The sequence below is a fragment of the Sinocyclocheilus grahami genome, unplaced genomic scaffold (assembly GCF_001515645.1).
Source record: "Sinocyclocheilus grahami isolate Dianchi unplaced genomic scaffold, SAMN03320097.WGS_v1.1 scaffold616.1, whole genome shotgun sequence".
Taxonomy (NCBI): Eukaryota; Metazoa; Chordata; class Actinopteri; order Cypriniformes; family Cyprinidae; genus Sinocyclocheilus; species Sinocyclocheilus grahami.
Window position 1 is genome coordinate 204,179 of NW_015505795.1, and position 14,491 is coordinate 218,669.

Below are 14,491 nucleotides of genomic sequence, written 5' to 3' on the forward strand. Positions count from 1 at the left end.
AACTAGTGTTTTCTGAGTCGGTGTCGCAAGGATGAAGTTGTCGATCCTGACTCGCCATCTCTTCATTAGACGCGCCTTTAGAGATAAGTGCATCTTTACAGATTAGGATCATAATGAAAGAGTTTTTGATTTGTTTTATTTCATTATGTAGTAATTAAAGCTTTCTATAGATATATTTATCATGTCTGTGAGGCATGTATTCGCTGAGTTTCAGTTCATTTTTGTGAAGCGCTCCTGTTGAAGAAGAGACGGCAGAAAGCGCATCATGTTTGATTTCTTTATTTTATAAAAGCACAACGTTTTGTTGATATTGTGAGTGCACACAAATAAAAGTAGACCCTTTACAGTTATGAATGATGCATTACTCTTACCTTTATGAGCAAAAATGACAGTGTATCCACTGAAAAAAAATGCAAGTGATCGCGCTGGCGTCTCTATGTCCTGCAAAGCACGCTTCAGCTTCCACTCTCCACACAAACTATTGGATACATACAGTGCACATTTATCTAGGTTTAACGTTTAAACATTGTTATATGCTTGAACTGTTTTATATCTATAGATTTTTTTTGTCAAGTCGTGATGATTTGAGAAGGCTAAATTGATCAAGCATATGCTCACTGTCTGCCGCTGGCCACTTGGTCGTTACTTTAAATGCGTAACGTTAATTAGGCTATGTGACTACTGCTCATGTCTGAAAATAATATATGAAAAACAAAATTATTTTACATAAAAACATTAGGCTATAGCTTATTTATTTAGTACATTTTTAAATTAATGTAAAAACTAAAATGAATTGTGAAACTGAAAGTGTTTTTTTAAAATTGTGTTAAGCACGGTGGGCCGCATTTGAATTAGTGACGGGCTGCGGGTTGAGAACCACTGTGCTATACAGATTATTTCAAAGCAGCTTTACAGTGTTAAACAAGAAAATAGTGATTCAGTGATACAAGCAAAATTAAATTCTGCTGTAAAGCAGCTCTAAAAAGACAATAGTAAACAGTTATTATTCATTTGAAATTATATAATGTTAAAGTGTGTATGTGTGCTTATTTAATTTGTATTTCAGTTGTGAAGACATTTACCTTTTTTTTTTTTTTTCATTTCGTGTTACTGCAATAAATATTTGTGAGGAAACGCATTCAAGAACCTTCTGCATGATGTCTACTGAATGAAACTTTACCCAGCAGCATCCTTATCAATGACAGCCAATATTGCTCTCTTCTCTCAGTCTGGATCTGGAGGATATGGAGAGCATCTCCCCGTTCAGGAAGCGCTGTATCATCCCTGTGCTAGGTCTGCTGGAGAACTCTCTGTACGAGAACTCACTCGTGCACAACGTCCTGTGTCTGCTGCTGCAGCTGCTCAACACCTGCCCAAAGCTGGCTGACATCCTGCTGGACCACGGCTTGCTCTACGTGCTCTTCAACACGCTGTCCACCCTCAACGGCCTGGAGAATGGGTAATGCACCGTATTTGACGTCAGTAGCTACGTTTACATGGACACTTTTTGCTTCCATCGGAATAAATTCATTCTGATTGACTAATCCGAACGTAGTGTTTACATGAACACTAAATAAAGTGGTCGGGTTGATATGTGTGTTTATATGTATAAAAACTTAATTTCTTTGCGACTGAAGAAAGAAAGGCATGAAGATCTTTGGTGACATGGGGGTGAGTAAATTATCAGGACATTTTTATTCTGGAAGTGGAGTAATCCTTTAATCTTTTGACATGCACACACTGCATGAATATACAGAGTTTCCCGCTGTTGTCGCATATAGTTTTAAAAAGCACACTTGGTATTTATCTACTTCGGGTCTAAATTGTGCTTCTAGTCCTATTACGATCGGATTAGTAGGGGCCATGTAAACGCAGCTAGTGTTGGGGAAACTACTTTGAAACTGTAGTTTTCCAGGCTACATGATTCTGTTGCTCTGTAGGATTCCTCCAAATGACTACAAGCTGGTGGTGTGTGACATTCAGCAGCTGCTGGTGGCCGTTACCATCCACTCCTGCAGCTCCTCGGGATCTCAGTACTTCCGCATCATTGAAGACCTGATCACCCTGTTGGGCTACATGCAGACCAGCAAAGTTCGGCACACACAGGGTAAAGAAGACTAATACTTTTATACTACAATGATATGTGACGTGTCATTCAAACGAAATCTGTTCTCTGTTGTCGCTTCAGAAATGGCCACAGCACTGCAGTTCCGTGTGATCCAGGCAGCCATCGATTTCATTAAGACCACGGCCAATCAGGACCCTCAGAAATCCAGCAGCTACGTTCACGTGCCCACTTCACCGCATCACGCTTTACAGCAGAAACGCAAGAGTATCGCAGGTGAGCAGGTCTGGAGGTCAAAGGGGATGGTATTTGTCTTGTTTATGTGATGGTTTAGGTTATTGAAATATCTTTAAAAGCATAGTTCACCCTAAAATGAAACTTTTGTCATTATTTACTCACCCTCATGTTGGTCAGTGTATCATTAATATACTATTACAGTTTTTATTGATATTTAGCATTAGCTTTTCTCTTTATCTTTTCTCTTTTTTTCCATTTTCATTTAATTCTTAGTATTTTTGTTGTGCATTTGTCATTTTTGTTAGCTCTATATGTATCTACATAGTTTTTATTCATTTATATTTGATTTTTATTTTTTTTACTATTTTAATTGAGAAATGTTTCTTTGTAAACTAGCTGAAATTCATTCAAAAGTTTTTTTCTTTTCTTTTTCATTTAAAAGTATTTTTATATATTTTATTATTTTTATTATTATAGTTTTATTAAATGTTATGCTATATTTTTGTTTTAAATGATGTATGTGTGTTTTGATGTTTAACCAGTTTTGACCCAAAAGTGATCTGTGGCTTTACACATGAAAGTATTATTATTATTATTATTATTATTATTATTAATTTAGTTGTTTGTTTTTGTGTGTGTGTGTGTGTTTACATCTGTTAGTTAGATTTGTCTTTACTATTTTAATTGAGAAATGTTTCTTTGTAAACTAGCTGAAATTCATTCAAAAGTTTTTTTCTTTTCTTTTTCATTTAAAAGTATTTTTATATATTTTATTATTTTTATTATTATAGTTTTATTAAATGTTATGCTATATTTTTGTTTTAAATGATGTATGTGTGTTTTGATGTTTAACCAGTTTTGACCCAAAAGTGATCTGTGGCTTTACACATGAAAGTATTATTATTATTATTATTATTAATTTAGTTGTTTGTTTTTGTGTGTGTGTGTGTGTTTACATCTGTTAGTTAGATTTGTCTCAAGTTACTTCTGTAAAACTCATTTGTGACCCTGGACCACAAAACAATACATTTTTCGAAATTGAGATGTATACATCATCTGAAAGCTGAATAAATAAGCTTTTCATTGATGTATGGTTTGTGTTTGGATAGGACAATATTTGGCCGAGATACAACTATTGAAAATCTGGAATCTGAAGGTGCAAAAAATCTAAATATTGAGAAAATCGCCTTTAAAGTTGTCCAAATGAAGTTCTTAGCAATGCATATTACTAATCAAAAATTAAGTTTTAATATATTTGCAGTAGGACATTTACAAAATATCTTCATGGAACATGATCTTTACTTAATATCCTAATGATTTTTGGCATAAAAGAAAAATCAATGATTTTGACCGATACAATGTATTTTTGTCTATTGCTACAAATATACCCCAGCGACTTAACACTGCTTTTGTGCTCCAGGGTCACATTTAGCCTCTTTCCTGTATCTTTTAGGACTGATTTTTGTCGGTAAATTTGAATATGCACACACAAAGAGACTATAAACAGACAAAAGATAGGTATCTGTATACATTTGTTATGCGTTTCATCTCCATTCATCTTGTCTTAACCATCAGCCCTGGATGTTACACTTCACCTTTCATGTGTTTCTGTTGTATTATCACCTCCCCTCACACTCCCAAGGTTCAATGGGGCTGAAAGACTCCATAATTCCCCGTATTCCCCGGCAACACTACTGTTCGTACGGACTGATTCCTCTGCCCTCCCCGTTCAGCTTCCTGTCCCAGGATTCCCCCCTCCCTTCCCCTACCGGCGCAAACTCCTACATGTTCCCCTCAGACGCAGGTAGCCATCGACCCCATCCGCAAAACAAAACAAAAAAAACAGGCCACAACATCCTGGCTCTCTCATGGATGTTGAGCGCGTGCAGTGAAGTGATTAAAGCGTGTCTGCTGCTCATCCGCCCAGTGTCCTGGACTACTGGTGCCTGTGTGTGTTATCCTCAATTACCCAGAATAAATCAACTCAGAGTTGCACCAGGACTCGAAGACTTTCCCTGCAACTCCGTCTGTTGATTTATCATTCGCACTCTTTCTCATTTACACCTGCCTGTAACATCCATCTTTTTTCAAAAATAAATTAATACTTTGATTCAGCAAAGACGCATTCAATTAATCAAAAGTGACAGTAAAGACATTTATAATGTTACAAAAGATATCTATTTCAAATAAATGATGCTCTTTTGAACTTTCGATTCATCAAAGAAACCTGAGAAATAAAATGCATCCACGAAAATATTGGGCAGCACAACAGTTTTCAACATTGATAATAATCAGAAATGTTTCTCGAGCAGAAAATCAGCATATTAGAATGATTTCTGAAGATAATGTGACACTGAAGACTGCAGTAATGATGCTGAAAATACAGCTTTGATCACAGAAATACATTTGTTTAATATCTATTCACATAGAAAACTGCTATTTTAAAATTTAATATTTTACAATGTTGCTGTATTTTTGCTCAAATATTTGCAGCTTTGATGAGCAGAAGAGACTTCTTTCAAAAAACTGTACTAGGATGCATGTTGGATTTCAGGTGTAAATGACAACCTGCCTAGACTAACCACTTAATCATCACTTAAGGCGGATGTTAATATCTGTGTCTGTCTGTCTGTCTCTTGATCCCTATGTGTTTGTGTGATTTCTGATCCTCTGCTCTTTACGAACAGTTCCTTTAGTTCAGTAAGCATGTTGTTGTGTGTTTTTATCAGGTCGGAGGCGGTTCACGGTGGCCCAGTCAGACTCGCTGCTGACGCGAATGCGCTCGGTGGCCAGCGATGAGCTTAACCAGATGATGCAGCGCAGGATGAGTCAAGAAAACCCCATCAGAGCCAGCGAGACGGAGCTGGTCCAGAGACTGCAGAGACTCGTGGTTCTGGCTGTTAACAGACTCATCTATCAAGGTACAGAAGACAGACATCAAATCTGTGATTAATATCTGCTCATAAACATTATCATCGGCTTTGTGCAGCCATTACAAAACACTTCAATGCAATTTACATGCTTCTGAAAGTATAGGCAGTCTAGCATGGTACTTTTTCTTAGTGATAACAAGAGGCAGTCCATGTTGACTGAATGCATTTGTTCCATGCTTACTATTTGTCTGTATTCTCCAGACATCAGCCAGGATTTCTTTGACTTCCTGAACTTTCCCGAGTCTCCTGATCACTCGATGTCCATGCCGTTACCTGGCGAGCAGACGACCGATGAGAATGGCTCCACGCCGTCCACCCCGATCCCACCGGGCAACATGAAGAGCTTCCGCAAAGATATTCTCAAACTAATGATGGAGGGCATAAAGATAGGTTTGGTGAGTTGCTTACAGTAGACATCAGCATTAAAATTCAAGTGACCCTTTTTTTTTTTGTTTGTTACTGGTTTTATTTGTTTGATTCAATGCACATTATTCCAGAGACATCAAAAATTTAAAGTGTCCAAAATTATCTTTGAATTGTCTTCATTTTGGGGCTTCTCTCAGCAAATATTGTTATATTTGATTATTTATGATTAATTACTGAAATAAAATAACTTGAAGTAAAAATGCACAACACTTGAGCATGTGATAAATGTGTAGTTATATGTTAACGTTAACGTCTCTCTCGATGCTTCAGTGTCACATGTTTTTTGTGATGGTTCGTCTCCTCAGGGCAGCACCGGTCGTGGTGGTGCTCCTCGCCAGCAGTGGAAGCGAATCCTCTGGTCCTGTCGCGACACGTTCAGGGTTCAGATCGGTCGCATGCTGGTGCACACGCTCAGCAAGAAAAAGAGAAATATTGTCTTGACAGCTAGCTGAAATAAAATAACTTGAAGTAAAAATGCACAACACTTGAGCATGTGATAAATGTGTAGTTATATGTTAACGTTAACGTCTCTCTCGATGCTTCAGTGTCACATGTTTTTTGTGATGGTTCATCTCCTCAGGGCAGCACCGGTCGTGGTGGTGCTCCTCGCCAGCAGTGGAAGCGAATCCTCTGGTCCTGTCGCGACACGTTCAGGGTTCAGATCGGTCGCATCCTGGTGCACACGCTCAGTCCCGCAGTTCCTCTGGAGGACAGGAAGGAGGCGCTAGAGTTTGTCCACGAGCAGAGCTACTCCGAGATCCTCAGAGAAAGCCTGAGTCCCGGCCTCGAGGTGAGGACGCTGCCGTCTGACAAGCTGATATGATGACAGAAATGGCTTTTTGTTTTTACATGCCAACCAGAGACGGTGTGACATTTTGCTTTGGTTATTTGCTGACAGTTATCAGATCTGTGTATCCAATCAAAGCACAGCTCACATGCACACTTCCTCTGTTGGGAGGAAGACAGTGACATTTCACTGCGTTGCTGCTGACATACAGTAAATAACCCACAGAAACATCTTCATGATACTGTTTCCATAGCAGCAGTACCGTCCTCTCCAGCGCTGCTTTCTCCATTATACTGTAGACTGGCACTGAAAAGACCATTAACCCTCAGAGACCCAGCATAGCAGAATTGCAGCATTTGCATAAAGCAATTAACTAACACCTCATTTTGACTAAATGTGGGTAAAAACTACACAAAACAGTAGAGGAAGACAGTGACATTTCACTGCGTTGCTGCTGACATACAGTAAATAACCCACAGAAACATCTTCATGATACTGTTTCCATAGCAGCAGTACCGTCCTCTCCAGCGCTGCTTTCTCCATTATACTGTAGACTGGCACTGAAAAGACCATTAACCCTCAGAGACCCAGCATAGCAGAATTGCAGCATTTGCATAAAGCAATTAACTAACACCTCATTTTGACTAAATGTGGGTAAAAACTACACAAAACAGTAGCTGACACTCTGAAGTTTGTCAGAACAAAATTTTTGTGGGGAAAAAATGTGATATTAATGGCCACAGCTTGCTGAAGGGATGAATGAACTAACACAAAATGGACAAAATAGTCACACAGAACACTTTTGGATCAAGTATTTGACACAAAACTAAGCATTGCAGAAAGGTCTATTCAATGAATGGTACAAAAATCAGTTCTTTTTTTAAGGTCTTTTTTGGGCTGTCATTGTTTTCTCAGTGATATAATACTGGATTTGGTTCATGAAAATGAATCCAACTTTCCAACTAACCATTTTTGCTATTGAAGGTTAAATTAGAAACTCTTAAAACATGTGCCTTTTTTTTATTGGTTAAAGAAATAAACAATTACACATCTCAAGACACAACTTAATTTAAACTTCTAATTATTACATAATTTAGAAGTAATGTACAACATGAAGACTGAAAAAACAGCAAGATTAATACATGTATATTTTAATTATGGGATGTTAAAATTACTTGCGTTTAAATATGCTTTATATACATATTTATTAAAATATTTTAATGGTCAAATAGTGACAGTTCTTTTAATTACTGTATCCTTACTGGATGAAAAATAATTTTTTACAAATACATTTCAATGCAAACTTGCAGTACTGTATCAAAATAGTGGTGAAACTTTGCAACCATAAATGCCTATTGTTGCAATCAATGCAAATTTTAATGAAAGCAATATCGGGCTTGCTTTATTGAATAAAGCAAAATCGGGTTTGTAAATGTGTTTTAGAAATGAATTTATGTTGTTGGTCAGTATGTTTTTTTTAATGGCCAGTTCTGGTATCTACAGTGGAGGGCAACCAATAGCAGAGATGCTTATATATTATAAATACCACTAATTCTAATTCCTCAAAATCCTTCCTGTTGGTGTTGTTTTTGTTATTAGCACGGGCCCAAGCTGGCTCTCTATCTGTACGAGCTGTTACACGATCACAAAGACGCCCTGAGTAAAGAAGAGCAGGCAGCTGCCAACACCTTCATGACGGCGCTGAAACTCTGCGGCCACCGCTGCATCCCACCCAGCGCTCCCGTCAAACCAGACCTCCTCAAAGCCATCAAAGAGGTGCGCATGCCATACACAAACCATCAGGTTATATGCTGTGTTGCTTAAACAAGCTCAAACAGTGTAGGGAGAATGTGTGCTTGATTCACAGGGAATGCATGAACTTCAATGCAATGTACTTGCGATTTTATATGCTATTCAAAGTTTTAACATGAACAGTCTAACTTAATGTGATTCATATTTTTCAGTCATTCTTAAATGGAACATGCATTTAAAATATCTTTGCATAGTTTATTATTAACTGTTTGCATCTATTTGGTTTTATTTAAATAATCATTTTTTCAAAATGTGTTTTTTCATATTGCTTAGAATCAGCATAAATCTGTTCATTGTGAAAACAATTAAATATATTCAGTTAAAAAGCATGAGCATGGTTAAAATATCTGTGGAAGATTTGATAATAAATATATAAACTTGGTTATTGTGTATTTAAAACACATTCAGTTTATTAGTACCATTACAGAAATCTGACCCGTTTCATTTATATATGACTGAGAAATATGCATCACATTAAATTGATTAATTTGTTAAATCTGTGTAATCCAAACGGATGGAAATTTTATATGCAATTTAAATGCATACATTTTAAATTTAGACCTAAATGTAAATATTTGCAAAACTAGAGCATATGCGTAGTAATTCATATATTCATTTGTTTGTCTTTTACTTTTATTTGCTGAGATTGGTTGCACTGGTTTCTTGAGTAATAAAGGTCATATTCTGCACTTTTGTAGCATTTTAGTTTCCCCCTGAGGTCTGCGTATAATAATAGTCCAGGTTTGCATGAGCCCTTGTTTTGTTTTTGTTTTTTGCAGTTTACAGTATACCTGTATTGTGAATGCTAGTAATATGACTGTAGTTCAAAACTGCTCAGCTGAAGTGTTTGCATTTTATTAATGTTCAACTGAAGCCGTTTTACTATTCCTTATTAAGGAGCAACTGAAATACGAGTCAGAGGCAAGAACCAGCAAAGGAGCCTGGGAAAAGAAGCTGGCCAACACGCAGAGGAGGTGAGCGCTCTGAGAGAAACACAACATCTCAAAATAACACGCTTCTTTGGCGTTTTTCCTAAGCTCTTCCGTTCTCTATTTCAGCTTGTTGCAGAGGCTGGATGGGAAGTCGAAGGACATCTCGAAGATCGCCGCTGACGTAACCCAGAACGTGTCTCTCGGGCAGGGCATGGAGCGGAAGAAGGTCATGCAGCACATCAGAGGCCTTTACAAGACCGACTTGAGCGCCAGCCGCCACTGGCAGGAGCTCGTGCAGCAGCTCACTCACGACCGGTCAGCATCGCTCACTGGAGCGATACAGCTAAACTTAGTGGTGCAACGGATCACAAAACCCATGGTTTGGATCATACTACAGATTTTGAGTCCCAGATCGGATAATTTTTTGGAGTTTGAAAAGTTTGCTTTTTTTTTATTACTAAAAGCTTTAAGTACTTCTATACACCAGCAGAAACTACTAGCATAACTAATAAAGTCAGTAATAAAACAAGAACAGTTACACAAATTGCGAGCATAGATGAATACAGCATAAAGTTAGTAACAGTAATATTCAGGTGCAGAAATGTAATAATTAAGTGTAAAACAACACAATAATGCTCACTTGCATACGTTAAATACCGATTAATATCTGTTAATGCTGTGGTGTTGTTTGATTAGCAGAGAGAAGCAGGTGTGTTTATAGGCTGCTGTCTCTTTAAGACCAAATTCGTGGACCTAATACTGACAAGCATCCAGTTTCTTTCTCAGCTGTTTACGTTCACTTAAGACATAACTGACTGTGTTTACCAGAATACTTGCCAAAACAGGTATTTTAACATAACTTTGTGTGTATGTATCTGTTGACGCGCTGTCTGAATCGCGCCTCTCTCTCTGCATGTGCGCAGCAGCTGAGCGCAGAGAAAATGGCACACAAATCCGATCCGACTTCTCTTTCACATGAATGGTCTGAAATTGCTTGAATGTGTAAATTGGCTAAACAAAACATCATCTACGATCCGTTACACCCCTAACTAAAATAGTTCGCTCATGTCATCATTTACTCATCCTCATCACCATGTGATGTTGTTTTTCCCCATGGAACAGGGCGGTGTGGTATGATCAGTCATCTTACCCCACTTCCTGGCAGCTGGATCCCACCGAGGGGCCCAACCGAGAGCGGAGACGCCTGCAGCGCTGCTACCTGACCATCCCTAACAAATATCTGCTGAAAGACCGACGCAAACTAGACGGTGAGCTTCAAGCACTCGGACTGGAGAAAGCACTTCAAACATCTACTCAACACTTTCTGTTTTCTAGATTATCTACAATGTATTTTCATGGTGCAGTTTATTTACTCAAAGCATAAACAAATCTTTCAAGAACATGGCATTTTTCATCCCAAGATAAGTATGTAAATACATATATAAGTAAATGGAAGTAAATATAAGTAAAAGGAAGTCAGTTACTTAGTAAATAAATAAACTAAGTAAAAAAACTACATTGAATAAGTAATTAAGTAATTAAGTGAAATGAACAAGTATATATGTAATTAAAATAAAAAAAATAAATACATAAATTACTAAGTAAATAAATAAATTACTGAGTAAATAAATAAAATAATAAGTAGATTTATTAGTAAATGAATAAAGTAAACAAATACAGTAAATAAAATTTTACTTTTTTACATTTCGGGATGTGATCTGGATGTGCTTTCTAGATGATCAAACGAGTATAACACTGACACAAAAGTACCAAAACCTGTATGTAACAAAGTCAATGATCGAGAAGGAGGCGGGAACCGGCGAGCATTCAAACACTTTAATAAAATAAACAAACACAAAAGTAAAGTAAAGCGGCAGCCCCTCACAGACGACTGCCGCACACAAAACACAAAATAAAATCCAGGCCTGGTCCTCTCTCGTCCAACACTGTCGTCACTCCTCCTTTTATCCTTCCGGAGCTCCTCCGTGGGACTCGAGACCTGTGAGTGGGGCAGGTGTCGCGCATTAGCATTTACTCCACCGGCCTCGCTCCGTTCCCACGGCTCTCGGCCCATCCCTTCTCGTCAGACTAATACAATCGATATAATTTATGATGATTTCTAAAATGTAAACGGAAAAACACTTTTTGTGATAAAGGTCAGAACTATGATGTTATGATGTAGATTTTGAAGTGCACTATTGTCATAAATTAATCTATTACTGTTCCTACATAATTTGTAACAACAGTGGTAAAATATCCATTTAGGAGTCTTAGACCTTTCCATTTGTCATGATTAGATTAGGATTTATTTGTAATATAGTGAAGTAAACTTAGGCATCCCACTGAGGGGGGACGGGTGACAGTTAAGTGATAATCAGAATAGTATATGAATATGTTAATCGTGCAGTAACTTGGTGTTGCCATCTGATACCATCACCATGATACCACCGCTGTACTGCCTGTACAGGAAGTGGTTGCTGGAATGATGGAACTTTGCCAGAACTTAGAAACTCGTCCACTTTTGATGCTGTTGATGTTATTGGTCTCATGCATGTGGTTTGTCTGTCACAGATGCCATCAAGGCTCCTCTGGCCTTCCTGTTTGAGGACAAAACTCACTCCTCTTCATCGATAGTGAAGGACAAAGCCACCAGTGAGCCCATCAGGTACTGATACTGCACAGCTAGTAACTAGTCTGTTTTGGAGTCACATTGCAGAATTTCAAATAATTTAAAAACCCGAAACATTTTTTTTTTTCTATTTAGGTTTACGAGAAAGTGTGTAAGTGTGGCGCCCTCTAGAGAGACGGCAGGAGAGCTGTTGCTGGGTAAGACTCGTCCACCCTCCATAACATCAGTCTTGTGTTGGCTGTTAACCATCATCAACTGACTGCTAAAATGATCTGCCTTGTTTTACGGGTTTGCAGGAAAATCTGGGATGTACTTTGTCGAGGATAATGTTGCTGAGACACTTGATAACCAAGTAAGTTCTTTTGCTAAACATTAGGAATATACGGTTTTATGTAATAGTACAAATGTATCGTTCATTTATCTTCAACAATCTGAGCTTTAAGTTTTTGTCCATATAGTTTCAGACAAAAAGAAAAAATACATGTAAAATATTTAATTCTCTTGAATTATTAAAAAATATGCTTTACCACCTTATGATTATTATTATTATTATTATTATATAATCCAGTATTATCTTAGTATCATTGATATGCCATTATTATTTTTGTTAATATTTTGAAGTAGATTTAATTTGTATATTTTATGCTTTCATTTTAGTTTTAGTCATTTTGTTGTGTGTTTTTGGAATTCATATTATTATTCATTGTTTTAATGTCTACGTAGTTTGTTTATTTAGTTTATTTTAGTACTTAAACTAAACAAAAATAAGAAATGTAACTTAAAATAAAAAAGGCTAACTTGTATTATGTTGCCACATTTTATTTCAGTTAATGTTTATTTTATTAGTTATTTCATTTTAGTTTTAGTCATTTTGTTGTGTGTTTTTGGAATTCATATTATTATTCATTGTTTTAATGTCTACGTAGTTTTAGTTTATTTAGTTTATTTTAGTACTTAAACTAAACAAAAATAAGAAATGTAACTTAAAATAAAAAAGGCTAACTTGTATTATGTTGCCACATATTTTATTTCAGTTAATGTTTATTTTATTTAGTTTTAGTTAATGATAATAACTCTGATCTAAAGCGATTTTCATTTTGTTCAAGCAAATATAAAAAAAAATTTTGTTTGTTTGTTATTAACTGTGAAGTTACTCATAACATGATATAAGTGTTTGGTCATACCTCCCCTAATAGATATGATGAGGCATATGTGTGTTTTAGAGGTTGATAATAGGGCCTTTTGCACCGCGGGAACCTTTTCATAGTACCTGAACTAATTGTGGAACTATCCACTTTTTGGTGCGTTCGCACCGCAGGAACTAGTAACGGTTTTAGTTCTAGGAACTCCGTTTGGAGGAACTCAATTAGCTCCTACTTCAGAGCAGGGTCTAAAACAGTTCTATAGGAACAAATCAGTGACATAAGTGTATGCTGATTGGCCAAACGCACGCGAAACACCAGCCACCCGGCATTTTTAAAAAGCCATGTTAGCATATTTACTCCACGAACATGGAAAACTGCGATAACGGCATTTACCTGTTGTCTGCAGTGTTGTGTTCTTTTCTCAGCTTCGATGATATGTAACACTGCAAGTTGTCATAAAAAAATTTATCTCTTAGCCCACCTTTGTGCTCTTGCAATCGCGTAAATTGTGTGTTTACATCTCCATCTTCATTATAAAAAGACATGGTTGTCGGCCGCTTCAGAGTTCCTGCTGCCGGTGTGAATGCAACCAGGAAAACGGCCCGAGGGAGAAATTGGTTCTCTAGAAACTACCCTGCTGGCTAGTTCCTAGAACTACGCTGTGCGAAAGCCCCTAATGTGTTTTCTCACCAGAGTCCTCATGGAGAGACGGAACCGGCCTCCTTCTCCTGGACGTATGAGGAGATAAAGGAGGTTCACAAGCGCTGGTGGCAGCTCAGAGACAATGCTATGGAGATCTTCCTCACCAATGGCAGGACGCTGCTGCTCGCGTTTGATACCACCAAGGTAATGACATCACTGTCAAACACATGAGCGTTAGCTGCTGAATGATTTATTAAATTCTGCCCAACTCTAACTTCCTGTTGATCCACTCTCTGGTCTCCGTCTCAGTACCGTGACGACGTCTACCACAACATCCTGAGCTCAGAGCTGCCCAACCTGCTGGAGTACGGGAACATCTCTGCCCTCACGCACCTGTGGAGCTCAGGACAGATAACCAACTTCGAGTACCTCACCCACCTCAACAAGCACGCGGGCCGCTCCTTCAATGACCTCATGCAGTATCCCGTCTTCCCCTTCATCCTGCGAGACTATACCAGTGAGACGCTGGACCTGCAGGACACCTCCATTTACAGGCCAGAACCAAAATTATTATTTTATTTGTGTGGTGTTTCTCGGTAATGATAGCCTGATATATATACCTGATGTTTATTAGTTCCATTCTTTTTTTCATTATAAATATTTAATATTTAAATAATATAAAATATTATAAAAAACTGATACATGTAATATTTTAGATTGTGTTTGATTTTTTCACCACATATAAATATTTAATATTTAAAATATCTAAAATTTGATTAAAAATTTGTAAACACACACACATATACAGTGGGTACGGAAAGTATTCAGACCCCCTTAAATTTTTCACTCTTTGTTATATTGCAGCCATTTGCTAAAATCATTT

General features: G+C 37.4%; 1 protein-coding gene across 1 annotated transcript in view; it reads left to right on the plus strand.

Moving 5' to 3' along the window:
• The window catches only part of LOC107557718 (lysosomal-trafficking regulator), a 93,750-nt gene that overhangs the window by 60,258 nt on the left and 19,001 nt on the right, over positions 1-14,491 (plus strand). Inside the window, exons 27-42 of the mRNA XM_016241238.1 lie at positions 1,229-1,459; positions 1,941-2,107; positions 2,189-2,341; positions 5,032-5,223; positions 5,437-5,630; positions 5,967-6,095; positions 6,242-6,451; positions 8,048-8,224; positions 9,158-9,234; positions 9,319-9,507; positions 10,315-10,460; positions 11,764-11,857; positions 11,957-12,018; positions 12,118-12,173; positions 13,660-13,812; positions 13,918-14,162. Coding sequence (XP_016096724.1) covers positions 1,229-1,459; positions 1,941-2,107; positions 2,189-2,341; positions 5,032-5,223; positions 5,437-5,630; positions 5,967-6,095; positions 6,242-6,451; positions 8,048-8,224; positions 9,158-9,234; positions 9,319-9,507; positions 10,315-10,460; positions 11,764-11,857; positions 11,957-12,018; positions 12,118-12,173; positions 13,660-13,812; positions 13,918-14,162 — 2,475 coding nt within the window. The remainder of the gene's footprint in view (positions 1-1,228; positions 1,460-1,940; positions 2,108-2,188; positions 2,342-5,031; positions 5,224-5,436; positions 5,631-5,966; positions 6,096-6,241; positions 6,452-8,047; positions 8,225-9,157; positions 9,235-9,318; positions 9,508-10,314; positions 10,461-11,763; positions 11,858-11,956; positions 12,019-12,117; positions 12,174-13,659; positions 13,813-13,917; positions 14,163-14,491) is intronic.